This window comes from Oryza glaberrima, chromosome 7 (genome assembly GCF_000147395.1).
Source record: "Oryza glaberrima chromosome 7, OglaRS2, whole genome shotgun sequence".
In the NCBI taxonomy this organism is placed as follows: domain Eukaryota; kingdom Viridiplantae; phylum Streptophyta; class Magnoliopsida; order Poales; family Poaceae; genus Oryza; species Oryza glaberrima.
In genome coordinates, this window is record NC_068332.1 from 2,851,532 (window position 1) to 2,876,709 (window position 25,178).

The window sequence follows — 25,178 nt, forward strand, 5'->3', positions numbered from 1 at the left end:
TGGGTGTTGGGGGTGCAAGGGTCGCACCACGTCACGGGGTGGGGGTCCTTTATTAATGAACAGTGAAGGTGGAGTTAGAAAAAAAAGCTGGCTTCCTATCCCGTCATCACAATGGCCCAATTCCCATAAACGTTGTTAAATTACCAAGTGATTACGGAAAGTGTATGATATAATACGAGCTAATCAAAATTTATCTGTAAACTAATCCGTTGCACTTCGGTATTCCGTTTTCAACAAGTAACGGAACAACCTATATTATTGGAGATCAGAAAAAGACTATAGGAGACTATAAAATAACCAACTACATTATCATCAACTTGACAATCACCTACAATGTTTTTGAAACCGTGGGTTTATTACTTAATCACTGTTGGTAAAAAGTTGTATATCTTGTAACGGGTACGGTGTATATATATGTGTATGTTTATAGATATAAACTTACACATGTTGTAAGCGCCTATATTTATACTGTGTTTCTCGAAACAAAAATGTAGATTGCTGGAATAATCCACTACTCCCCGGCCTGTATACATAATTATTTTGATCCTCTGTGCATGCATGGTTGCACAATGTAAAACTTGTTCTACTAAAAGTTTCTAAGTTTTTGTTGGCTTCAGCTTCTTCTTGCTCTCTTCAGAATCATCAGCATGATCATCTTCTAGGCTCTTTCGCCGTCGTTCTTTTTGCATTTCTACCATTGCTTGAAGTAGAGCCAGTAGAAACAACAAAACAAAAGCTTGGGCAAGCTTCTCTAGCTGGGCCTCAAAGTGGGGCTTCATAATGCATCCGACGACGGCGACGACAGCAACCAAACCCAGCATTGCAGAGACATTCAGTATCATCTCACGTGTTTCTTCATGCCTTCAATTCAAAAAAAAAAAAAAAAAGACAGACGCAAATTAATTACTAGTACAAGTGCATATACACTCTAAATAAATTATCTGTAATTTTTCTCAGTTGTGAGGACTGGAATTTAATTTTTTTTCTTAAACTTTAGTTGTCTACATACCGGATTAATTTCTATTTATTACTAGAAAAATTAATTAACAATTCGAGTGACTACTTAATTCTTCCTCAGAACACAAAACATGCAAGTTGCTCTAAAGTATGTTAATTCTATAGTCATGTTAGTTTCCTGTTTCACGGCCGTTCCTTTCATGTCGATGATCAGGTGTAGATGATGCTTGCATTGTTTTTTTCAACTCCATTTGAATAGTTACTAGTATTGTCTTTTTCCATTGTATTCATCTTTTATATATATATATATATATAATTCTTTAAAAGTAAATGCAACAATGTTTATAAGTGACGTAAACACATATTATAAGTAACTATATATAATGTGTAGATGGGGTAGTTACATATATATAAACATTTGCTTGAAGTAAACGTGCAAATTAAGTGTCACCCTCAATTTTCATCTTAATTTGAATAGTGAAAAAAAAAACTTGTTACCTCCAGGCTTGGATAATTTTGTCCCTAAATCGACGCAGTAGTGTATTCGCATGCCTTCGTTGTTGTGGAGAAGTAGAGCTGCAGTAGGCATTTTTCTGTGCTGATGATAATCCAAACCGTCCAATAATCTGCAGTACGTGGCATGCATTACATATATTTAAATATGTTAATTAATTCGATCTGGATTAATCAAAATTAACATATCTCTATCTCTACTACTTAAAAAATAAGAGGTGCTTCCATTGTCTGTCAAAAAAATCGGGCCAAAAAAACCAAATTTATCCGATAAAAAAACCGGGCGAAAAAAAGTAAGGCGAAAAAAAACCAAATTTATCCGATCTAAAAAACCGAGCGAAAGAAAACGTCTAGAAAAAAGAGGCAAAAAAAACTGGCAAAAAAAAACCAAAATTGTCCGATAAAAAACCGGGCAAAAGAAAACGTGCGAAAAAAAGAAAAACTAAATCTGCAAATCTGTCCTATCCAGAAGAAGGGGCGAAAAAAGACCGGCGAAAAAAACTAAAATTGTCCTATCCAAAAAAACCGGGCGAAAGAAAACGTGCGAAAAAAGAAAAGAAAAACCAAATATGACGCGGTAAAAGAAAAATCGGGAAAAAATGAATTTGTCTGATTCCCAAAAATAATTGTCCAATAAAAAAACCGGACGAAAGAAAAAAAAAGCGAAAAAAATAATAAAAAAAAGTCCGACTCCTATCTGATTCCCTCTCAAAAACGGAAAAAAAAAAGTTCGATATAGATCCGATTCCCCCTTAAAAACGAAAAATAAAAGACGCCACTCCTTTTGAGTTCGATATACCCGCCACCACTCTTTCATTCTATACCATGATATCTCACACATTTTGGTGAAACAAAATAATGTGCCGGATTGAAGATCTGTTTAAAAAACGGAACCTATAAGTCGAGAGCATTCCATTTTTATATGATTTTAAATTTTGGGTTTGTACTTTTGCATTTGAGTTCCTGTAATTTTTATATTTACATTTGAGTCCCTATAATCTTGCAATAAGTTACTTGACGTCATTTTTGTTAAAAGTAATAATAAAAGAGAGAACAAAAGCAGAAAGGTGCATAAAAAGAAAAAGAAAAGCTGCAAAAAAAAGAAGAAAAACAACAATTCCCCTAAGTGGCGAAAAAAAAACCATAGATCCGAACGGAAAAAAATTTGATTCCTATAAAAGGCAAAAAAAAAGTGGTGACAAAAATATTAGATTCGATTCCTTTAAAAAGGGGAAAAAGTCTGATTCCTATAAATGCAAAAAAAGGGAAAAAAACATCTTAAAAAGTTCGTCCGATTCCCTAAGAAAGTGGCGAAAAAAATAGTTCTAAAAAATAAAAAGTTGGTTCATATAAAATAAATAATGCACATGAGAAAAAAATGAAAAGGACAAAACAAAGTCTGATTTCTAATCAATATATATCTCTTCTCTATCTCTAATATAACCTAACTATTTAAAAAGAGAAAATGCACGAGAAAATAAAAACAATTAAAAAAACACATGAGAAAAAAGTCAAAAAAAGTGCAAAAAAACATGCTAAAAAGGCTTTCCATCTTCCATAAAAAAAATAAAAAAACGCGCAAGAAAAATATTTCCATCATCGGTAATTTTTTTAAAAAAAACATAAGAGGAAAAAACTGTCAGAAAAAACGCGCCATTTTAAAAAATGGTTTTAAAAAATTGTGCAAGAAAAATACACCGTCTATTGAAAAAATCGCTCTGAGTAGAATAGGATCCATCGATTTTTTGCCACCTACTACACGGCTTTTATTTCATCATATATTCTCCTGTATTGATAAAAAGCAAAAAAAAAAGAACATTTGCAAAAAAAAAACAAGCAAAAAAACGCGCGAGAAAATAATTGTAAAAAAGGCAAAAAAAACATACGAAAAAAGAAAAGCAAAAAAGGGAGAAAAATATGGTTTTCGTTGTAAATAAAAAAGCAAAAAAAAACATTCTAGAAAGAAACTTTTAGAAAGAAATGCGGCATTTCTGAATGGTTTGAGAAAATCTCGCAAGAAAAAAAGACCGTTTATAAAAAAACAAGCTGCTCATTAAAATACAAACATTGTCATTAGCATGATTATTCATGAAAAAAAGTATATTATCATTACAATTTTTTCACCCGTTGCAACGCACGGGCATTTTTGCTAGTTTTGAAAATAAAATAAATAAATAAATATACATATACATATATATATATGTATATGTATATATATATATATATATGTATATGTATATGTATATATATATATGTATATGTATATGTATATGTATCACTTCTATATGTACTTTATGGGGCCGTTCTAGTACATATATATATGCATTACAGTTTCTGATAAATTGCATGTGTGCGTGTACGTGATTAATTGCATGGAGCCATGCATATGGAGAACGAGGAGAAATAATTAATTAATTAGTTAATTACTGTACAATTTATGACGAACTATATATGTGTACCTGACCGGGGTGGGTGGCAAGACGGCGGAGAGAGCACGCGGCCGGCGACATGCGCGGCGGCGTCATCGGTGCTGCCGCTGGCGAGCGGCGGAGGGCGGCGGCGAGGAGTCCTGCCGGCGATGGATGGGGCGTAATCGTCTGTCCTGACGACAACGGCGGCGGCGGTGACCGGACGGCGGCTCGGATCGTCGCCGCCGTCGTCTTCCTCATCAACGTGCATCGCAGCAGCGACGACATGATCGATCGATCGGCTAATCAACCAGGGATCGATGAGATCGCAGAACCGATCGTTCGATCGAGCGGCGAACGCGATCAGGAGATGGCAGCAACAAGGCAGACGACGGGTATGCGCGACGCGATCAGATTGGGCTCCGGTTGACGACGAAATAATTAACCCAAACTTTATTGACAGCAGTTGGATGCATTAATTCTAGCTTGTTGCATAAGAAAGAAGGTACTAGAAAAAAAATGCTGTTAGTTAATCTTGTTGTTAGTAATAAGAGTAAATTAAATAATAGACCAGTTTTTATCACCTTTGTTGCATGATGGGCTAGGTGGTAGCACAACTTTTCATTTTGGGCTAGGTATTATTACCAAAAAATCACTTAACACTAGTAGCCCATATGTCAGTCAGTGTCAGTATCTCTTATCTCTCTCGAACACTGGTGGTCAATAATTAATTAACAGATATCTAGGAAGGAGCTCAGCCAACGTTTACTCAACCTAATCGTAGCTAGCTGCTCACTTGCAAGGCCAGGAGGGTTGAGGTAAATACAAGGATGGGTGCGGGCAATATCGATTGAGTGGCCTGAGCTGATGAAGGTCGAGCTCAATCCAGTGTGCACGCAGGGATTGGAGGAGGTCAAGCTAGATTGGTGGCGCAATCTGCTCACCACCGATGGTGAGCTCAAGCGCAGGGCAACTCTTAATGCAGCTCCAGTGCAAGATGGTGCCGGTGAAGGTCAAGCTCGATGCAGCGTAGGGTAGGGGCCGGCTTGATCACCGGTCAGCGACAGTTCACACGAGGTCCTGGTCTCCCGGAGCCTTGCTCATCTGTGGTAGCGAGCTTGAGCTAGATGGCGGGTGCGGAGACTTCTACAGAATGGGTACAATACAACTCAACGGAGAAGAGAGTTGGAGAAGAACATCAGTTCAATGTGCAACTATTGTAGAGTTAGCAGGTCCAATGTGAAAAGATAGATTTACCTCTAGTCCAATGCGCAACCAAGGTAAATATTAGTGGTCCAATATATATGCAATTCACTGTAATAATTAACTTCTTTTTTAGATAATGGGATATAACTAGTAGAAGATACTGCGCGTTGATGGGAGATTGTTAGGCCATGTTTTTAGCAAACTGGCCCGTTATATTATTCAAGTGTCCTAGAAAAGGCCAAATTCTGAATCTGTGCAAATATTTGCTTAAATTAATTCACAGAAGCTAATTTTTTAGGCGAAGGATGTCCGTTGGCATAAATTCAAAGAAAAAGTCTAATTGTGCCAATGCCACCATGCATGCCATTGAAATTTACCCAGAATATGGTTCCCTATCGTATATGCATATATCAGCATCATCTTGCAAGATACTCCCTCCGCCCCATAAAATAAGTCCCATAAAATAAAAGAGACAAATATGCTATAAGATGTGACACATATCATGCTGGACTCTCCATAAATTTTCTTCCAAAACTTTAATTTGCTTCTTCCAAGAAATATTATCATAATATCATAATAAATGTAATTACATTATAACTTGCATGTAACAACAGTAAAATTTATATGTAACTTTTAAAAAATCCACGGTAACACGCTATGACCGAATCTCCTCACCTGTGCACGGGCTATGATTTTTTTCCTTCCCGCTTGCACGAATCTTGAAGCAAATCTAATATTTAAAGTTATATGAAAGTTACATCATGGTTACATACATTTTTAGAATGTAATTATACTAAAGTTATACTATATTTATATTTGACAAAATTTTAAAAGAAATTTGTCAATAAATATATAACAAAAGCGCTAAAATATAATAATGCAAAAATTTTAACTCGGATACGCTTATCCTTGTCAAGACAAAGCGACAAACAAGCAAGTAGTATAAAACTGGTCTCTTTTGATCAAGCCATTACAAGATCATAATTAACTAAGTTAACCACCAACACTATGTAGAATTGATCCATGTATATATAATTTGATCCATTACATTCCTAAAAAATAATTAAACGCTAATATATGTATAAGATGCACAGTTCATGTATATGTAGCTAAAATTTGACCCCATGCATGTGCTTCATGGTTAATTACACAATGCAAAAAGCAACTTAATTGTGGAGGAGGCTTGGCTTCTTCTTCCTTTTCCTGATGCTTTTGCCCTTACAATCATCAGCATCGACCAGTGCAAAAAGGAACAGCATCAAAATAAACAAAAGAAAAAGCATCCCAATAGCTTCCCTAAAACCTTGCTCGTCCATTTTGGCATCAATGTGGGTCTTGGCATGATCGATACGGTGCTTCATCTTGGCATCTAATTCTTGCATCATGAACGATCCGACGACGAAGTAGGCGGCAGCGATAACTGAGCACGAACCCAATATTATTGAAGCTGTTTTTATGTTCTCCCATATTTCCCCCTGCCTTGGAAACAGAATAGCATGAAAATTAAGAGTGTTAGGTAGATACTACTCCCTCCGTATTTTAATGTATCATGCTGTTGACTTTTTAACAAACGTTTGACCTTTCGTCTTATTCAAAAAAATTATGTGATTATAATTTATTTTATTGTGACTTGATTTATCATCAAATGTTCTTTAAGCATGACATAAGTATTTTTATATTTGCATAAAAATTTTGAATAAGACGAGTGGTCAAACGTTGGTTTAACAGTCAACGGTGTTATACATTAAAATACGGAGAGAGTATATAGCTAGCAAAAGTATGTAATGCTACTAAAACTTAATACTGAGAATTTTACTGTCGATTCTTCCGAGGAAATAAAAGACATGTTGCTCACATACGCGTCCAATTGTGTTAATTTCCAACTATAATACATCTAATTACATGTGAGTGTGTTCTAATTGTGTTAGTTTCCAACTACTCCCTCCGCCTCATAATATAAGGGATTTTAACATTTTGCTTAAATTTTTGTGCAAATATAAAAAACGAAAAGTTGTGCTTAAAGTACTTTGGATAATAAAGTAAGTCAAAAAATAATAATATTTCAAAAATTTTGAATAATACGAATAGTCAAACAGTACAAGCAAAATATAAAAATCCCTTATATTAGGGGACGGAGGGAGTATAATATACTCCCTAATATATAATGCCGTTGACTTTTGACGTGACATTTGACCATTTTTCTTATTAAAAATATTTAAATATAATTTATTTTGTTGAAATTTATTTTATCATGAATGAAACTATAATCTTTAACTTACTTTATGTGAAAAGTCAACGGCATCATACATAAAGAAACGGAGGTACTTCCTCTACCTCCATCTCAAATTATATGGTGCCCCTTTTTAAGCAAAATCAAACCCGGTAGCTTTTGACTACTAATCATAATATATATATGTATATATACTAATTATTATGCATGTTATATCACTAGATTTATATTTTGAAGTACTTTCATGTGATGCTAATTTTATATTTGTTAGGATCATAAAATGAAATAAAATACCGGTCAAAGTATGTTATTAAAGACCGTGTAAAAAAATATACGCCTTATAATTTAGAACAGAGGGAGTAGTATTTAATTAGAAGAATAAGTGGTATTTATTCAAGTATAATATTTTATAGAGTAAATTTCAAGGAACCATGAAAGGTTTTATTGCTAAAGTTGTAGAAAACCCCAATAGTTTTAACTTGTGGCATGTAACCCTAATTAGTATAGGGTCCTAATGCCTTAAAAACCCCACGTCTATTTAAATTCCATGACCATATATACAATATATTGGCATATGCATTTTCGTTAATTTTCATGTCATAATGTATCCATCAAATTTGGAATTATGGATTTCCTAATTAAAATGATTAATTGATATAGATTGAAAAAAAAACAAATCATATTTCCCTAGAGTTATAGTATAGGAGGTGGGCAGATCACAATTCTCATGAGCTAGCTATATATTGAATATGATGAATTCCTTGGCATGACGTATAAGTACAATGGTTTATTAAGGCAGTATATGACGAGGTAAGGCTACCCACAATCACCTTCATTACTAACATAGCTTTAAGGCATAAGGCTTAGTGATACCTTACTCATATCCTTACTTCACAAGGATTGTAGAATATAAAACAACAATTTAGATAATTAAAGGTCCTTTTTTAGCTATAGTAGAAGAGTTGGATGTCTTGGTGGCAATAAAGACGATTTGGGTTGGTGACGTTGCCTCTAGGGTTTCTAGTGGAGACCTCTATTCCTTTTTCCTCTATTTCTCTCGCTCTATTAAGGACCCAATGTGCCTAGACTTGACAAGTTCATGTCTTTGGCTGAAATATTTCCTGCACTTTGATATGTAGCACACACCTCATGGCACCACAACAATGCCACAGAGATGCCATATCCCTAAGGCGAATGTCATAGGCTTGAGACTAAGGTGGCAGGACACCCTGGAGGTCGCTGACTGCCACAATGTCTTCATGACACCATGGCAACCATATATGGACTTCTTAATAACCGCGGCGCAACATCCTCCAATGTAATATCAAGATTAAATTGAATGGACTCTGCAATGCTACTATTTGTTTTAACCATTCAAAACTGGAAAAAAGAACTTTGTTGCCAGAGGCAGTAAATATTTACCTCCTCAATCCATGTTCCAAATGCGGATCATGCCTGATCTTTGAATACTGTGCAGAATAGGTAGAAGAGCTACAGTTCCTTTTCTGTGTTAGTCCAAACCGTTGAAGAACATCCCTCACATATAATCCCCTCTTCGTGACCGGATTGTAGCCTTCTCCAATCTATCATTTAAAACATATCATGCCCATGTCTATATGATCAAAGGGAGTGTAATTCAGGCTTATGATTAATTTGATTTGGGAGTATATACCAATATATGTAGTTAAAATTAGGGTATAATTTATCATCTTTAAAAAATACCAAAATGCATTACAATTATAGTGTAAAATTTGGTACTCGAATACTAGGTACCAAAATATTTTAAGTTAATTTCTCAAATATTAAAGCAATTCTTTTGAAATTAACACACGTCGATGGAAGGAGAAAAGTATAATTAGTTACGATTTACGAGGCCAAGCGATCAATGGCGAACTATGGACGACGTACCTGCCGGAAGAGGATGGAGAGATGGCGGCGAGAACTCGCCGCCGCCGGCGATGTGTGGGGCGTCATCAGCACGGCCGCCGGGGAGCGGAGGGCGCCGGCGAGGAGGCTCGCCGGAGACGACGGCGGTGGCCGGAGGGCCGTCGTCCTCGCCCTCATCAGCATGCAGCGCAGCGCCATGATCACCCTATACAACTACACAGAAACTACACAGAAACAGCAACGAGATCAATCGATCTCAATAATAATTAATTAAGGCGAGCGCGCGCGGAGGAGTTGATCGGTAATGGAGACGAAGCTTGATTACTTACTTTGATTGATTGATCTGAAGCGATCGATGGAGGTCTCGTCAAAGAATGGGAAAACCCTAGATGTCTCTAGGGTCGCTGGTTTAATTTATTTATAGTATCGGCCAGATAATTATCGATAGGCTAGTTAATTAATTATGGGCCGAGAGATAATTAAGCTGGATATAACTTGGAGGTAAAGTTTTGGAATTTGGGGATCATGGTTTTATCTTTCTTTTCATCTGTTTTTTTTTTAAAAGAAACTATATCTTATTAATTTGTGAGCCTTTGAATACGCAGGAACATTGCACATGATCAACTTGAACATTGCGTCTAGGGACACCACCATGCTATATGTACTCTCAATAAAATTATTATGCATGCATGTCGTTGGAGGATCAGATTTGCTATGGCACCACAGGAATCATCTTTGTCGCCGAATTCAGTAAAAAGGATGTGCTTATTTCTGTCTCTTCCGTTCAAGATATTAATGGCCAATACGATGTAAAGTAGTGGGGATTAGTTCTCCTAAACCCTCAACATAATTCTAATTCTCGAATTCCTGAATCCAAACAGGGGCAGGGTGTATTACGTTGAAACAGAAAATTAAGTTGCATTTATCAACTAGTACAATTCCACTTTCAAACAACCTAGTGCCACGCAATTTTGCACATGACATCACAGTCATGAACAGCACGATATATGATTGAGCAGAAAATTTGAGGTACCATGCATTTACAGGTATGAATGAATGGCTTGTCAAAGGAGAGGGCTAATCACCGATCGCTCCGACCAGCATCGGCAACGATACCCAGTTTTGATAGCAAGCAAAGTACAACGGAAACTAATACTTAATTGGACAAAATGTTGCACATTTGCACAGTTAGGTCTTTGACGAAAAAGGACAAGGTTGTTCAAAGTTCTAGCCTCACTAACTAGATAATCTGTCTGTAACTTGAATAGATACAAAGAGGTTCCAAATACAAAAATACAACCGAAGGGGGCACAACTCGGCAAAAGGCCAGGCAGACTCATCTACACTCTACAATAACTAAGTTGAAGCTTAATTTATTCATCTTCCACCGCCTGATCATGGATAGCTTCAAAGCTCTTCTGGACTGTCAGTGGCCAGAACCTAAATTTTGCAAATAGTATATCAACTCTGCTCAGGTTTGCATCAGTCAACTATTTGAACTGTGAAAATGCTGGTGACAAGGATTAGTTAAGTTCACCAAATGTATGTCTGTATAGGAGGAGCTTCAATTAACATTTGCTGTGGCTAGCCCTTTTCAACAGCTTGCGGCTAGGCGCCACATGGTCATCCTGCAAATAGACCACGCAATGATTCAGGCTGGTCTTTAGGAAAACATTAATAAACAAAGGATTGCATTTTGTGATTCTGCACAAAACTTACCTTATACAGTGATGCCGCAGAGTCAGACGGCATAATTTGATTTTGGGCTTGAGCAAGAGACTGGATAGTTTCCAGTGCATCTACTGTAAGCTGCCAGCCGGAAAGTCCGGTACTAGTGCTGGAACCAGTATTGATACAGCAAGCCGCAGCAACATGTCCATTTACCCATGGGCAATAATTGTTGTGATGACTAATTGGGTCAAATTCTGGAAGACCTGCTCCATAGTCATTTCCCCCGTTTGCTGCTGCCAACAAACAAATGGAATAACATAAAAAAGGAGTATTCAAATTAACTTGCAACAACAAATGCATTTATGTCGGATTCCTCTCTAATTGCTGTGTAAGCATATCAGATGACAGCCTGACAGCTGTTTTATTTAAGCATAGGATCCCAAAATTGCTACTGTGAAATTATTATCAGCACTTTGCTGATTAATAAAGTTAAGTTTGACAAATGAAGGTTCTTGGAGCTTACAGCCCAATCCCTCTGTTGATAAACATATAAAAGATTTGATAAATATAGTTCAATGAAAGGATGTGGTGCAGAATAGTTAGATTCTGAAGTACCAAGATCATCTCCTGGATCATAGTCGTCATTTGCTGGCAATTTAGCAATCTGTGTCACCTCATCTTTAGACAGATCAATGCCAGAATAAACTCTAGCATTGCGAGAAAGGGAATGCTGCAGGTTACTCTCATGACCTATGGCATGGCTCATCTTCTCTCCACTCTCAACAGAATCAGCTTTAGTTGAACCACAAATCTTTGAGCCACTGTCAGCTCTACCCACTAACCGAGATGCCACATCTTGGCTATCACCCTGAGGTTCTTCTCGGCCAACATCGTCAGGGACAAACTCATCCATCATTCCAGGTCCAGGGGTTGACTCACCAGTATTGCCCATATTTTCAGTAAGCTCGGGAGCTGGTTCCACATCTCCAACAACACTATCAGTTTTATGCTCAGAAACATCAACTCCATGAATTTCGGCTTCATGACTAGCACCCATACCAACACTCCCTCCACTAACTCCCAGGCTTAGTTGGTCCCTAGCAAAAGCAGGAGCAGTTTCTGCATTGAGGACTTCTTCCCCTCCATTCATACTACTACCTCCTATCTCCCTTGCATTACTTTCAGCAGCAGGCTGTACAAAACTGCTTTGCGGTGCTTGGTTGCTATAGTTAAGATCCAATGCCTCACTCATTCCACCACTCCTGACAGCACTAGACGGCTTGTGAACGTCATCAACATCACATGGATGGTATTCAACACTCTCTGTTGAATTTTCCTCTGCACTGTGGACTGTGTCCATCGCAATAACAGAAGATGCCCTCATCGACGCAGAGGGGTTATGAAGGGCAGATGGACCTTCAGCTTTATATGTATCAAATTTATTGACATCTATATCCAGGTCAAAACTTAAATTTCTGCTGGGACCAGCTCCAGAAGAAGATGGTCGATTCACATCGAAAAGATTGAAACCACGAGGCCTTTTGTTGCTCCGAATATCTGAATCTTGTGCGCCATCATCAACTTCATCACCGTCACGGTCAATAACAGTTCCTTCTATGCTGTCAGCAGGATGAAGCCTATTTAGCGGCTTATCAGCTGTGCTCCCACCTTCCTCCACATTGCGCTTTCTTGAACTAGGACCCCTAGACTCAAATGAGGCTGCAAAGCCACCTAGCTCACTTCCAGTAGGCTGCCCAATCATCAGATCTCTTCCCATCCCTCCATCATTGAAATGATCATGCATAGAGGGCATCACAGAATGCGTAGATGGCAAACCACCTGCCATTGTAAGATTTAGGTCAACCTGAGCATTTGACAGTGATTTTCCCTCTTCGGTACCTGCCTCACCACGTCCTTCAACATTCTCTCTTTCTGTTCCTTCAGCAACCCATCCATTGATGCCACTTGTAGCACTAATTCCACGTGTCAGCACCCCCTTCCGTGTATCAGGTGCGTCAATATTATTGATACTAAGATGAGAAGGACGAGGCACCGATCTGAAATCCCATATTCTCACTGTTGCTCCACATAAGCTGCAATCAAGCAAAGGTGACCTCATGCTGCATCCAGAGTCTTTTACACGAATTTTTCCTTTGCCCTTATCTTTCTTAACTGATGCAGAGTATGAATTTTGCTTATGGATCTGATCTGGATCAGCTGAGGCTGTATGTTTGGCAGAACGGGTTGAATTTTCTTCCCAGTCCTGTACATTTGGAAGCCATCTAGGTTCCCATCCACAAAGGCTTATAAGCTTCTGTGCCTAGATAAATTAGATGGAAGTGACCTAGATTAAATAAAGCCACAAATTCTGAGGACTATAGCAGCAAAGAATAAAGATATGAGAGCATAAATAACAAGAGATTTACTTGAGAGTAGCTACAGGACTCATCTTGATGATTGATATCAATTCCTGTTGTGCTGTCTGTTTTGTAACCCAGCTCCCCAGATAAAATAGTGATTGCTTGGGATAAGACACGGTCAATCTGAGGACTCCTTGTGAGCTTCATACTCTCTATTGCAGATTTGGCAATAACAGGAAGAGATATAAACTGCAAAAGTCCATCACAGCGATCTTTGAAACCACCAACAAGAGCTGATGGGGTAAGGTGGAATTGGACTAGGCTATCAGCACAGCTATTTCCTCTCCAGGGACAATCACCCAGGTGCGATGCATCAAGTTGTTCCGCAAAGGCTTCCCCAGCATTAGCAACTACAACATAACATACAGATTGTAGTCAGGGAAAATTAGATTTCGCAGCTGAGCTTATTTCAGCTTGAGAAGAAATATGCTATAGCCAAAACGGCACATGCCTATCTCAACTAAATAGTATGGTAACAATGAAACTGGGTAGCAGGATTTTGAGAAGCGTGTATGAAAGAAATCAAAGAAGTCATGACTGTTGGTAATGCTGAATGCTAGAACACAAATCCCTTTTGTTCCATTAATAACATAAATTTGTTTTGCAGTAGTGAGAACCTAAACAAACTTTTGCTACCATGCAATAAAAGAGCTGCTCCCATGCTGTATGTACAATTGAGGAACACATCATACAAACAACATTAAATAACTAAAGGCATAATTTCATCCAACAGCAACCAACTTATTTCTCAGACTACATCTGTCTAATTCAGATGACAGTGAAAAAGTATATGCACAAGAAAGCACATGGAATTTCCTGTTGCAAAATTTCATGAAACAAGCAAGCATGATTATCTGTGAGAACACAAGTATTCATATTGAAATAATGCATGCCATACATCTGCAGGACAAACCTAAACAGGAAAAAGCTAGTTCCATAGATCTGCGGTAAAATACATTCACTCAGGACATACCTTCAGCTGGGGACCAAGATGTCAATGCCGTAAATATAAGATGTGCACCACATGACTCGCATGCAATTTTGTCCATTTCAATGTTCACCCAGCCTCTTCGAGCACAAGCCAGTGAACTAGCAGCCTGTAAAAATTAAGCTATTAGTTTCTTCTAAAACAAACTGGATTTGTCATTTTCAGTAGCATTTTTTTCCTCTTTGCAATATGAGACATCAAAATGGCCGAAAATAACTTTATCTAGGTACCATAAGGCACATGCTAAGCTGGACATTTCAGAAAGTGATGTACTGGTTCAAAAATTATCAAACATATGCCTGATCTGGATTTCAGCTGGGCATTTGGGCAAACAAGTCATTTGCCCTATACATTGTAATTCTTCATTTAGACATGGATATGTAAGCAGCTAGGTATAAAGAACACATCTAAGTTACAAGATGTCTCCTGAGCATTACCAATATGCAAAAAAGGACTAAAGAGAAAATATATGAGACAAAACTTAGTGTTGTATGTGGCATACGGATAAAAATTATACTCCCTCCATTTTTATTTACATGACATTGGTTATTTCTATTTTGAACTAAGCGTCAAATAAAAAAAACAGAGGTAGTATATCTTTAGCTTCAGACTTCCATTACCAACCTTATCATGTTTCTCAGCATTCACTTATATACATCCTCTGAGCGAAAAATGTTATTCTTAATTCTAAACTGGTATAAATGCAAAAGGGTAAGATTGAGCGGCTTGCCAATTACAAATTACAATCACAGAAAATAACAAAAAAGGACCAACTAGAGAAGAGAAATGACCTTTGGCTTAGAAGCCCATGTTGAAGACTTGAATGTGGCCAGTCGCCGAAGCAAGTCTCCTCGTTCCCATGGTCTACAAGATGGTTGAGAGAAATCCACGGCAGCTCCAGCAGCATTAGTACTAAGAGAAGGCCGAGGAGCATGTGGAGCAATCTGGGATGATGATTCCACTTTGGATATTGGCTCACCACCTAACCAATCTATGCTAGCTGCATTTGTTTGTGCAGGTGGTGATGATGCACCAGCCGAACTGTAAATAAGAAAGGAATGAGCTTCAGCATGCACATACACCAGAATCTATGTGGAGAGCATACACTGAAAACGCTATACTGTTCTGAAACAAATCCTATCAATATATATCATTGGAACATTTTAATTACAACCCAACCATAGTAACCAAATAACGATAAAAAATGATAGTACAACAGTTTATTCTATCTAAAAATGGTAAGCATTCCAAATTTGGCAAATATCCAACTAGTTGGGCTCAAGATGAGACTACGTAAGTAAATGACCACAAAAACATGTATTTTGACACCAGTGCAAAGAACATGTCATCAGTGTGAAGAACCACAACAGGTGCAAGGTCAATGCCACAGTGACTGATAAGCGCCCAGCTGACCATAGGACAGCAGCAGAAAAACCATACACCCCAGAAATCTAGCTCTACAGTAAGCTCGCTCGCGAGAGCAACGCGCACACTAGAACAGTACCAGAATTACGAACTAGTACAAAACACCAGTTTCTCCCAGAGCTACAGGCACACAGGTAGTAGTGCCTTCTACAAGGCCCCAATTCTAAGATTCCGCGGGAAAAAAAAAAGAAAGAGAGGCTTCTCGATTACCACAAACTAGATAGCAATCCCTAGGGTTTTAGTATAGATGCCCCTAAATCCCTAGGTCTACGAGACCCCTCCACCAACCCACCTACCCCCCAAAATCCCTAGAGCCACAAACGAAACCAAAAACCGAAATTCTTCCACGCGCGAGCCGAAACGCCGCGAATCCAAACCCGTCCCCTTCCCCGAGCAAAGCCTCCCCCCCGATTTTCGATTCGGAAGCGCACCATCATCACCAGCAGCACAGCGGGAGTCCCCCGCACAGAGACGGAGAGAGCAGCGAGAGGGAGGGGAGGTTACCTGGCGACGGGGGTGGCGGGCGGCGAGGCCGAGCGCGGCGGCGGGTCGGGCGGCGCCGCCGACGAGCTCCGCACCTCCTCGCGCATGGCGGCCGATGCGGGCGAGAGGAGAGAGAGAGAGAGGAGAGAGAGTGAATGGGTCGGGTACGCGTCGGGGTCAAGCTGGAACGGAAGGAAGGAGGAGCAGATGGGGAACGGAACGGAACGGGGTTGGGAGTTGGGCCGCTGCTGGTTGTGGGCCCCACCTGCCAGCAACGCAGCAACGGTCGGACACGAGACGGGCCCACGGGTTGTTTTATGGGCCCTACTTGGGCTGCGGTATCTGTCAGGGCACTGGACGGGCTCTACTCGTTGGGTCAGGCAGGCCCAATTAGGAATGCAAGCGGGCCAACCCGTAATATAGGTAAAATTAGTGGATAATCTGCAGATTGTCTCGCGGGTAATTTGGTTTATAAATGGGTTTATTGATTCGACTCACTTCTATATCTAGTTGCGGCAAGCTAGACCATGATGCGAAAACCCGTGATTACCTACCTTCGTTTTTTAATAGACGACGCTGTTGACTTTTTCTCACATGTTTGACCATTCATCTTATTCAAAAATTTTATGCAAATGTGTAAGATATAAATCACACTTAAAGTATTATGAGTGATAAAACAACTCATAACAAAATAAATTATAATTACAAAAAAATTTTGAATAAGACGAATGGTCAAACATGTGAGAAAAAGTCAACGGCGTCATCTATTAAAAAATGGACGGAGTATTTGACATGTGTTTCGCAGGTTGACCCATTTGCATCCTAGGCCCAATGTGCTGTAGACAAGTTGGTCGCTGGTATGTATCAAACATAAAAAAGTCCAATACAAGTAAAATACCTCAAATATAGCCCCCCCCCCCCCCCCCCATACTCAAAGACGGATATATCGACTCATTCAACTATTAAAACCATTCAAAATGGCACTCTTGGCCATTTAAAGACGGTTTTCTATGACATGGCAGTCTAGTCATCTTAAAAACTAAGGCTGTGTTTAGATCTAGGGGTGAAAAATTTTGTCGTGTCATATCGGATATACGGACACACATTTAGAGTATTAAACGTAGTCTAATAACAAAACAAGTTACATAATCCATCTGTAAACCGCGAGACAAATTTATTAAGCCTAATTAATCCGTCATTAGCAATGTTTACTGTAGCACCACATTGTCAAATCATGGAGCAATTAGGCTTAAAAGATTTGTAATTTTACACGTAGTCTGTATAATTATTATTTTTTCTATATTTAATACTTTATGCATGTGTCGGAACTAGGGATGGCAATTTAACTTGTTTGCCCATTTACTCATGGATAAAAACCCTAATTGTCAGGGTTATGGATACCATATACTTAATAGTGGTTGACTAAATCTCGGCAGGACCCACCACATACCATGTCCTATACGGAAACAACCTGCAGATATAGGAGGAGTTCCGGATAAGCAAAGACAACCAGAGTTCTACATGGAAACGACAAGAACTACTCGGATTGTATCCATATTGGTTTCCCTAGTTCTACTTGGACAAGGGGACACCTATGGGTAAAAATACAAGGCCCCCTAGGAGGAGAGGGGAGACACCCACCATGGAAGCCACCCACAATCAACATACACGGAACAATAGGTCAAGACAGAAGATCAACATACAAGCTAACATACGCCAAGACAAGACGCCGGATATCGACTTCAGAGATAGGCACGGTTAGTCCCCTACGGTGTCTCCGGATACTGTCAGGAGAGACGAAAGCGCTATCTCTAATCTCGCCGAGCACAAACTCGAGGAGGAAGACTACCCTGTTGTCGACTACGAGTCAGACCTTCAGACCGCCATGTCGACAACAGTTAGATATGCTACCCCAAATATTGTACTGGTGTGATTATGGTGAATAAGAGCAATACCGGCTTCGGCCAACACGATGTAGGGTTATTACCTGACAATTCAGGAGCCCGAACCTGTATAAAAATCCCCGTCTCCGTCTCTTTTACCTCAGTCTCGCGTATATCCTAGTACCAACGATCCACATACTATGCAAATACCAGAATCGCGACATAAAACGTCGACACTAATAGAGTTGGATTTGTTCTCCATTTAGTACCCATGGTTTTTTATTGGGTCAAAACCTATACCCAACGGGCACACGGGCATGGTTCACCCGTTTGCCCGCAAAAACCGACTGACATGTGGTCTCTCAGTTAAATTAGTATAAATGCCACCATCCAGTAATGATGAACTTGTAATGCTTTGTATTATTGAACTTGGTACAACTGTACCCTTTCTTTAAACTGTGATAATGTCTCTCTGTTTGTGGTTAAAGCGTTGAACCATGAGTCTGTGATGGGTAAACACGGGCAACGGGCATAGGTAGTGTTCCTTGCCCGTCATGTAGTAACGGGTATACCCGTGGACATGAATTATCTCACTGCCCGTGCCCAACTGCCATCGCTAGTCCAAACATTCGATGTGATAGGGTGAAAAAACTTGCCAGGGAATCTAAACCTGCCCTAGAAATAGAGTAGGACCCACAAATCAGATCCGACAAGTTAATCATATGGGATTTTTTCCATGGTCATTGGTAGCGAGCCAAGTTTAGATGGGCCTATTATCTTTCCCTCAAGCGGGCCGAGATTTGTTGGCAATGTATGTACAGGGGCCGGGTCGGGCCGGGCGTACGGACGTCGTGCTCGACTCTGGCGACCGGAGAAGCTCCTCCGCCGCTAGCTGCGCGCTTCCGGCCACCAGCCATAGCCGGCAGACGCTGCGCCGCCTGATTTGCCGCCGGCGACGTAACAATGTACGGAGCCGCACTCTCCGGTGAACATGAACACGCAGAGAGCAAGCAGTTTATCTGTTCCTGGAGATCGCTCTCGACTGTTGGGGCCTCATCGGTTGGTTTTTTCCTAAACGGCTTATTAGGGAATAAAAATGAATTTGTAGGTAAAACTTTTATATATATGTTCCCGGTGACTTAAAAGTCAATGCTCAAAAAGAAACTGCGTTGAAAATATCTCAAAATCAATGTCAAAATTAAGTTTGAAAATTCAAATTTTGGCTTTTTCTTTGGCTGAATAGGCCATCCGATGGGAGCCTTGCGATTTACGAATTGCATCAAAACTGAAATAAAGAGGATATATGTAATCTCATATCTGCTGCAAGTCTTCTACGATCGTCAGGCATCCTGCTGCAGATTTCAATTTCATTCATCGGATTTCACAGGTTACTGCTTTTAAAATAAGTCAAGGAAGCAAAACTATGCACATTCTTCATTCACATTCCATCTCCATACAAACTTTGTTTACAACCATGTCTAGATTAGATAGTAACTCAACTTAAAAGGTAAAAAAGAACCAAAAAAAAAAACAGCCACAGGCCATTCCTTAGTAGGTTTTCCTGGCTGGTTATCTACTTTATACTATCACTGAACTTTTGGTGCCAAACTGCCAATCACGGTGACCTCCGATGCTGGATCTCATCGCCTTCGATTATGCTACTCTCCGGCTTCCACATCACATCTTTCAGGCCATTGGAGATGTTGTGGTAGAACTGCGAAACGCGTAAAAAATTACACCATGAGTTAGCCGAATCCCAGTCTGAAGTATGAACTGTGAGGTCCTGCAGTAATTTTACTGTTATGTGTACCTTATGGAATTCAAGAGTGTCGCCGTTAGATTTGCGGAGCTCAACCATGTACAGCGAGGGCGTGACTTCAAAAACCTTTAGAAATGGATGAACTGATTTCAGTCTATAAACCCAGGAAAGAGTAGTAGCACAAGCTGCACAGCATATAGAATGACAGAACATAGTAAATAGTGATGTTGTATCATTGGTGTACCTCTGTTGCAATTGCAAGCTGACCTTTCCTTCCTGGATTCTCTCCTTGCAACTTCAGCTGATTCCAATCCATAAAAGTGTCATCAGAATGTTAATTGTTTCAGATAAAAATGGTAGAAACAAGTTGTGGAATTTTGGATTAGTTACCTTGTAGTTGCGCTTCTGTACATTAAAGCCCATGGGTCCAGCAGCTGCTTCAATTTTCGACAATATCTCGTTTGCAGGCAGCCTTGATGCAAATCTTGTTTCTCGCTTCACAGAACCCTGCTAAAAGTAGAAAGAAAATTGGTTTAGCATTTTAGATTATAACTCATGACTGTAAGTTTACTTGAACATGTTTAGTTCAGACTTCAGAATGACCAATTTAAGAATGCGATCGTACCGATTGCTTTTCAAAGAGTGTGCCAAGATTGAGACCCTGAGATGTAGAGATCAACTCAAAAGCATTCATCACTGATGGCCTCTCTTCTCGCCTCTCCACAACAAGCTGTGTTTGGTCCTGCGTTAGTTAGAATAGATGTTACCAAGCCCATCCAGTGCATTATGAAGAATGTAATGCTATGAGCTGAATGGTGTGAGAGCTTACCCCAGATTCATTAAAAATAGAGTTGATATCATCCAGGTTAACATCTGCTGTCTCAAACCTTGGAGGCTGATATCCCTTCTTGAACCACTCATTGTTGATAAGCTCTGCGATGGTAATCCTCTGCACAAGGAGATAACGATGGGATAAGCTACTTATGTATAAGAATGCTCCAAAGAAATGAAGGTTAAAATGCTGCAAAACATACGGTGCTAGGATTAGGATCTAGTATTTTCTTGATGAGCTTCTTCGCACTTGTAGAGAACCAAGACGGGCAACTGAAGTCTGCTTTGAAGATCTGGATGAGCAATAATCACATTAATCTTCCAAACAAAAACTTTGTTTAGGGTTCATAAACCAACAATCCTTTGACATGGTTAAGAGGGACCAACCTTCTTGTAAAGTGACATGAGGTTTGAGTCTTCAAATGGAAGGTAGCCTGCCATGAGGACAAAGAGAATCACTCCACATGACCACAGATCAGCCTTGGCTCCATCATATCCTTTGTTGTTGATAACCTGCACAGACAATATTATTGAAACATGAGAACAAATATTTTTTTAGATAAGTAACATGAGAACAAATATTCAATCCAACGATGATAATAACTATATATTAGTTTAATGTATGAGTGTAAGAAGGTACCTCGGGAGCAACATAATTAGGAGTTCCACAGGTAGTGTGCAACAGACCATCCTCCTGCAGAGTAAACAGAAAGATATGCAGCACTAATGTAAGAACTTTATTCAGATGGATCTGAAACTATCTGTATTACCATGTGAAAAGATGTAGAAAACAAATGGAATCTACAGAAAGCAATTGAAATGCTAATTTTTTTACGACTAACAACTCTCGGTTTTTCATCACTTTGAATAAAAGGAAACTCTCCACAAAAAGATAATAAAAGAACAAATAGGAAGAGTCAAATTACTTACTCTGACTTGTTGAGACAGTGCACTCAGCCCAAAATCTGATACTTTGAGAGTGCCACTAGCATCAAGCAGAAGATTTTCGGGCTGAAATTGAATGTGTGTATCAATTCACTGCTTCTCAGCTCTCTTGCATAGCAGTAGTAAACACCACAAACAGTTAAACGCCGCTAACCTTGAGATCCCGGTGATAGACTCCTCTGCTATGACAGTAATCGACAGCGTTGATCAGCTGCTGAAAATACTTCCTTGCATCATCCTCTTTCAGCCTCCCACGCGAAGCCTATAACAGGAATTATGACAAATTGAACATGCGTGCATAGCATAAAGAGTAATTCAGATGTCGATAGAAAAGGCCAAGCACTCACAATCTTGTCGAAAAGTTCACCACCGGTGACAAGCTCCATCACTATGTATATTTTGGTCTTGCTGGCCATCACCTTCAGAGAAGAAAACAAAACCACTAAGTGGAGATCGACATAAAGCCAAGACAACAAAAGGAAAATATCAGAAAGCAAGAGCTAGGAAAGTTTCAGATAACACATAGTTTAGTGCCACAGGAATTTCCTTCCAGAACGATCTCTAATTGCAACTTTTCATGTGAAGGAACAACTTGCTCATTATGTCATCCTTGACCAATTTAATTTACCCTGGTTTTTCATAATTTCAGATTGCTCAAAGCCTTGAGAACCATATCTTAACTTAATTAGCAGGGTTCACAATCTCGGCCCAGAAAAAAAAAATCAGGGGGGACCAAAATTTCTCAGAAGTTTCAAACCAGAAAAAAAATGAATTTTGAACAGGCTCTAGCTGAATTCGAACAAATTTTACAAAATTAAAAAAAAATCCACAATTCAAGACTGCGAATCACATCCAACCAGGACCCACTGGTAGACCCGAAATTTCGAAAATTTCGAACCAAAATCACGAGCTCTGCTTATGATTAGTCGATTTCATTGGTGGACTTATCATCGGTTACAAAATTTTTCCATGGGCAAGATGAGCTGAGATTAATGATTGGAGATTAGTAAACCTCATGCATCCGGATGACGTTGGGGTGCCTGATGAGCTTCATGGTGGAGATCTCGCGCTTTATCTGCAAACACCACCACACAAACCACAAACACACATCAAAGTCAGAACTCCCCCACAAAAAGTCAGAAGCTAAGCCAAAGTTGATGCACATTAATAATAACTAACTCAGCACGAGTTCCAACGAACACTGCACGAGGCGCCCGTGCTAACCTCACGTCAAAGTCTAGGCTGTTGCAATTTTGGAAGTAAGAACGCAATTTTGGAACGATACCAAACCTTTTTTTTTTTTTGCAGCAAGAACGCTAGTAGTAATTAGTAATGTTTACTGTTGCTGGTTAAAACAAAATCATCACGTCTTGTCGTGAGAGGAAACAAAACAGCAGTAGTACAAACTGTTCATGATTTGGGACTCGTACGTATAGGAATTGAAATTGTCCACGAAATTCACTCAAGAACAGCGTATGATATGATTAAAAAAAAACAAGAAGGCGAGAAATTCGAACAGTACTATCATCATGGGAAGAAATCCATGGAGACCTCTCCAAATCGAGAATCGATTGGGGGGATAGAAAATAGTATGGGTGAGCTAACCTGGGCGATCATCTTGTGCTTGAGGACCTTGTCCTTGTCGAGGATCTTGATGGCGACATTCTCGCCGGAGTCCGCGTTGCGGGCGAACTTGACCTTGGCGAAGGTGCCCTCGCCGAGCGTCCTCCCGAGCTCGTACCTCCCCACCCGCGTCCTCCCGCCCGACACGCTCATCCTCCTCCTCCTCCTCCTCTGCTTCTTCCTCTTCCCCTGTCCCTCTCAGATCGACGACGCCGGCGAGTGGGCGAGCGGCGGCGGGCGACTAGGACCGCTTCTTGTCGCAGGGCCTCCACTGGACGAACAGCTCCGCCTCCTGCTCGCCGGCCTGCCGCTGCCGCATCGATCCTCCTCTCTTGGGACTCTCTTCTCCTCACAACCTCGCGGTCACGGCCGCAGGCATGGGATGGGACGAGCGCGGTGGTCGTCAATGGCGGCGGGCGAGGCGGGAGGTTGCAACTTACAAGGAGGTGGGAGGAGGTGGGTGGGGGGTGGGTATGTATAGGCGATGGCGCGGTGGGCGGCGGCGATGGAGGAGGAAGAAGAAGAAGGCGTTTTCGTCGACGCTTCTCCCTTCTTCTCAGCTAAGGAAATATTTTACTACTCCTAGGCCATACTATTATCGTGATTACTAGCGGTAATTATTACAGTAATTAATTAATTAATTACTAGTAATTTAGTGCTCTCTACGTCTAGAAGATTTCATTTAATTTTGAGCGACCTAGAAGAAAAAAAATAGAATGGGAATAATAACCATGTTGGTTCATATATTAGGTTACTTTTAATGGGTGTTTCATTGTCATTGGGAAGGCTGTCACATCAGCATTTGTAATAACGTGGTAAAACTAAGGATTGTACAAGTTTTTCTGAGAAACACAGTCCTACCTCCGTCCAAAAAGAGTGTAGTTCTACTGTTTATATTATTTGTGACTTTTTTAAAATTATTTCATAAGTTTTTAAATAAGACGGACAGTCAAATGTTGAACACGAAAACTCATGACTACACTTAAATTGGAATGAAGATAGTACATACATAGATGCCCATAATTGTATATTTTTAGATTGACGAAGTCACCACAAACGTTTAGCTACTACTGAAAGAATAATTAGTCATAAATACGAGCGCTCGTGTTAAATCTAGAATTTGGACTTGGGTATAGGCTATTTCCATCACAAGTAATCTAACCAATCGAGCTATATAAGTTATTTTCAGTCATCAATTAAATATTTTGTTGCTTATATGATATCGTTGGAAACATAAAAATAATACCTCATGGTAATGACACTCTTATTACTCCCTCCATTCCAAATTGATCTACATAAATATTTTTTTTAAGATTATTCCTAAATGATCTACATATTTGTGTTCATTTATTAAGTCTATTCGTTATTTGTGCATTGGAGTAAATGGACATTGATGCATGCATCCATGCACACAAGTATTTATAACCCACATGCAATATCTTGATTTGCTATTGGATAGGAAATAGTGGGGATGGTGCATGCATTGAGTTTGTTGCTAGAGTAAATATGGTATGAGAGAGTTATTAGCTTTTCTTAGTCTTGGTGTACCTATGAAATATGTAGATCAATTTAGAATGGAGGGAGTATTTTTCTACTACACTTTAATGCATATGTCTTATACTAATATGATATTACCTTTACAATTAAAGTTTTAGTGGGATAGATTTTAAGCGATAGAAATGAAACGAATTCTTCGTGGAATGGAGATAATATTGATCAGTCTAGCACCGCGCTAGGGGTGGACCCAGGAGGATGGGACTTGTGGGGCCCAGCTGCCAGTGAGAGAGAGAGGGGTTGAAACTTGGAAGCTAGCAGCCGGCGATTCTTTCTTCGGTTAATTTCTTCCCCACCGTGTGTTGACTGTTTGACGTTGTTTTCGCGACATCGAGATGGAGATATGTGTGTAACTTAGCTGATTCGTCTGAAATTTGAGCTCGTGGGGCTTTTTG

At 39.7% G+C, this 25,178-nt stretch overlaps 3 protein-coding genes across 3 annotated transcripts; all 3 read right to left on the reverse strand.

Annotated features, from left to right (window-relative positions):
• Positions 1-528: 528 nt before the first annotated feature.
• On the reverse strand, positions 529-4,280 carry LOC127778291 (uncharacterized). Its single transcript, XM_052304871.1, has 3 exons — positions 3,930-4,280; positions 1,456-1,583; positions 529-861 (listed from the first exon to the last, which is right to left on the reverse strand). Exons 1-3 carry the CDS (start codon positions 4,164-4,166, stop codon positions 597-599), a joined length of 630 nt encoding a protein of 209 aa, XP_052160831.1. The 5' UTR covers positions 4,167-4,280; the 3' UTR covers positions 529-596.
• Positions 4,281-6,084: 1,804 nt separating this feature from the next.
• LOC127780728 (uncharacterized) lies at positions 6,085-9,621 on the reverse strand. The gene is made up of 4 exons (XM_052307684.1): positions 9,531-9,621; positions 9,223-9,425; positions 8,737-8,897; positions 6,085-6,563 (listed from the first exon to the last, which is right to left on the reverse strand). The coding sequence occupies exons 2-4, from the start codon at positions 9,397-9,399 to the stop codon at positions 6,251-6,253; spliced, it is 651 nt and encodes a 216-aa protein (XP_052163644.1). The 5' UTR covers positions 9,400-9,425; positions 9,531-9,621; the 3' UTR covers positions 6,085-6,250.
• A 718-nt stretch (positions 9,622-10,339) lies between these two features.
• Positions 10,340-23,692, reverse strand: LOC127779288 (uncharacterized). Its single transcript, XM_052306019.1, has 22 exons — positions 23,212-23,692; positions 22,619-22,681; positions 21,954-22,025; positions 21,761-21,868; positions 21,592-21,672; positions 21,302-21,355; positions 21,049-21,174; positions 20,865-20,954; positions 20,660-20,779; positions 20,456-20,572; positions 20,221-20,337; positions 20,075-20,131; positions 19,882-19,956; positions 19,690-19,785; positions 16,210-16,370; positions 15,072-15,321; positions 14,266-14,389; positions 13,299-13,642; positions 11,488-13,192; positions 10,921-11,165; positions 10,739-10,829; positions 10,340-10,641 (listed from the first exon to the last, which is right to left on the reverse strand). Exons 1-21 carry the CDS (start codon positions 23,380-23,382, stop codon positions 10,770-10,772), a joined length of 4,236 nt encoding a protein of 1,411 aa, XP_052161979.1. The 5' UTR covers positions 23,383-23,692; the 3' UTR covers positions 10,340-10,641; positions 10,739-10,769.
• Positions 23,693-25,178: the final 1,486 nt, after the last annotated feature.

Excerpts from the sequence above, each read along its gene's own strand:
- LOC127778291 (XM_052304871.1), bottom strand. The coding sequence starts at position 4,166 with ATGTCGTCGCTGCTGCGATGCACGTTGATGAGGAAGACGACGGCGGCG. Across the intron at positions 1,584-3,929 it reads TTGCCACCCACCCCGGTCAG|ATTATTGGACGGTTTGGATT; the intron begins GTACACATATAT and ends CACGTACTGCAG. Across the intron at positions 862-1,455 it reads AAAATTATCCAAGCCTGGAG|GCATGAAGAAACACGTGAGA; the intron begins GTAACAAGTTTT and ends TTTGAATTGAAG.
- LOC127779288 (XM_052306019.1), bottom strand. The coding sequence starts at position 23,382 with ATGAGCGTGTCGGGCGGGAGGACGCGGGTGGGGAGGTACGAGCTCGGG. Across the intron at positions 21,869-21,953 it reads GTGAACTTTTCGACAAGATT|GCTTCGCGTGGGAGGCTGAA; the intron begins GTGAGTGCTTGG and ends TTCCTGTTATAG. Across the intron at positions 11,166-11,487 it reads TGATCCAGGAGATGATCTTG|CAGCAAACGGGGGAAATGAC; the intron begins GTACTTCAGAAT and ends GTTTGTTGGCAG.
- LOC127780728 (XM_052307684.1), bottom strand. The coding sequence starts at position 9,399 with ATGGCGCTGCGCTGCATGCTGATGAGGGCGAGGACGACGGCCCTCCGG. Across the intron at positions 8,898-9,222 it reads TCTCCATCCTCTTCCGGCAG|ATTGGAGAAGGCTACAATCC; the intron begins GTACGTCGTCCA and ends TTTAAATGATAG. Across the intron at positions 6,564-8,736 it reads TTGGAACATGGATTGAGGAG|GCAGGGGGAAATATGGGAGA; the intron begins GTAAATATTTAC and ends TCTGTTTCCAAG.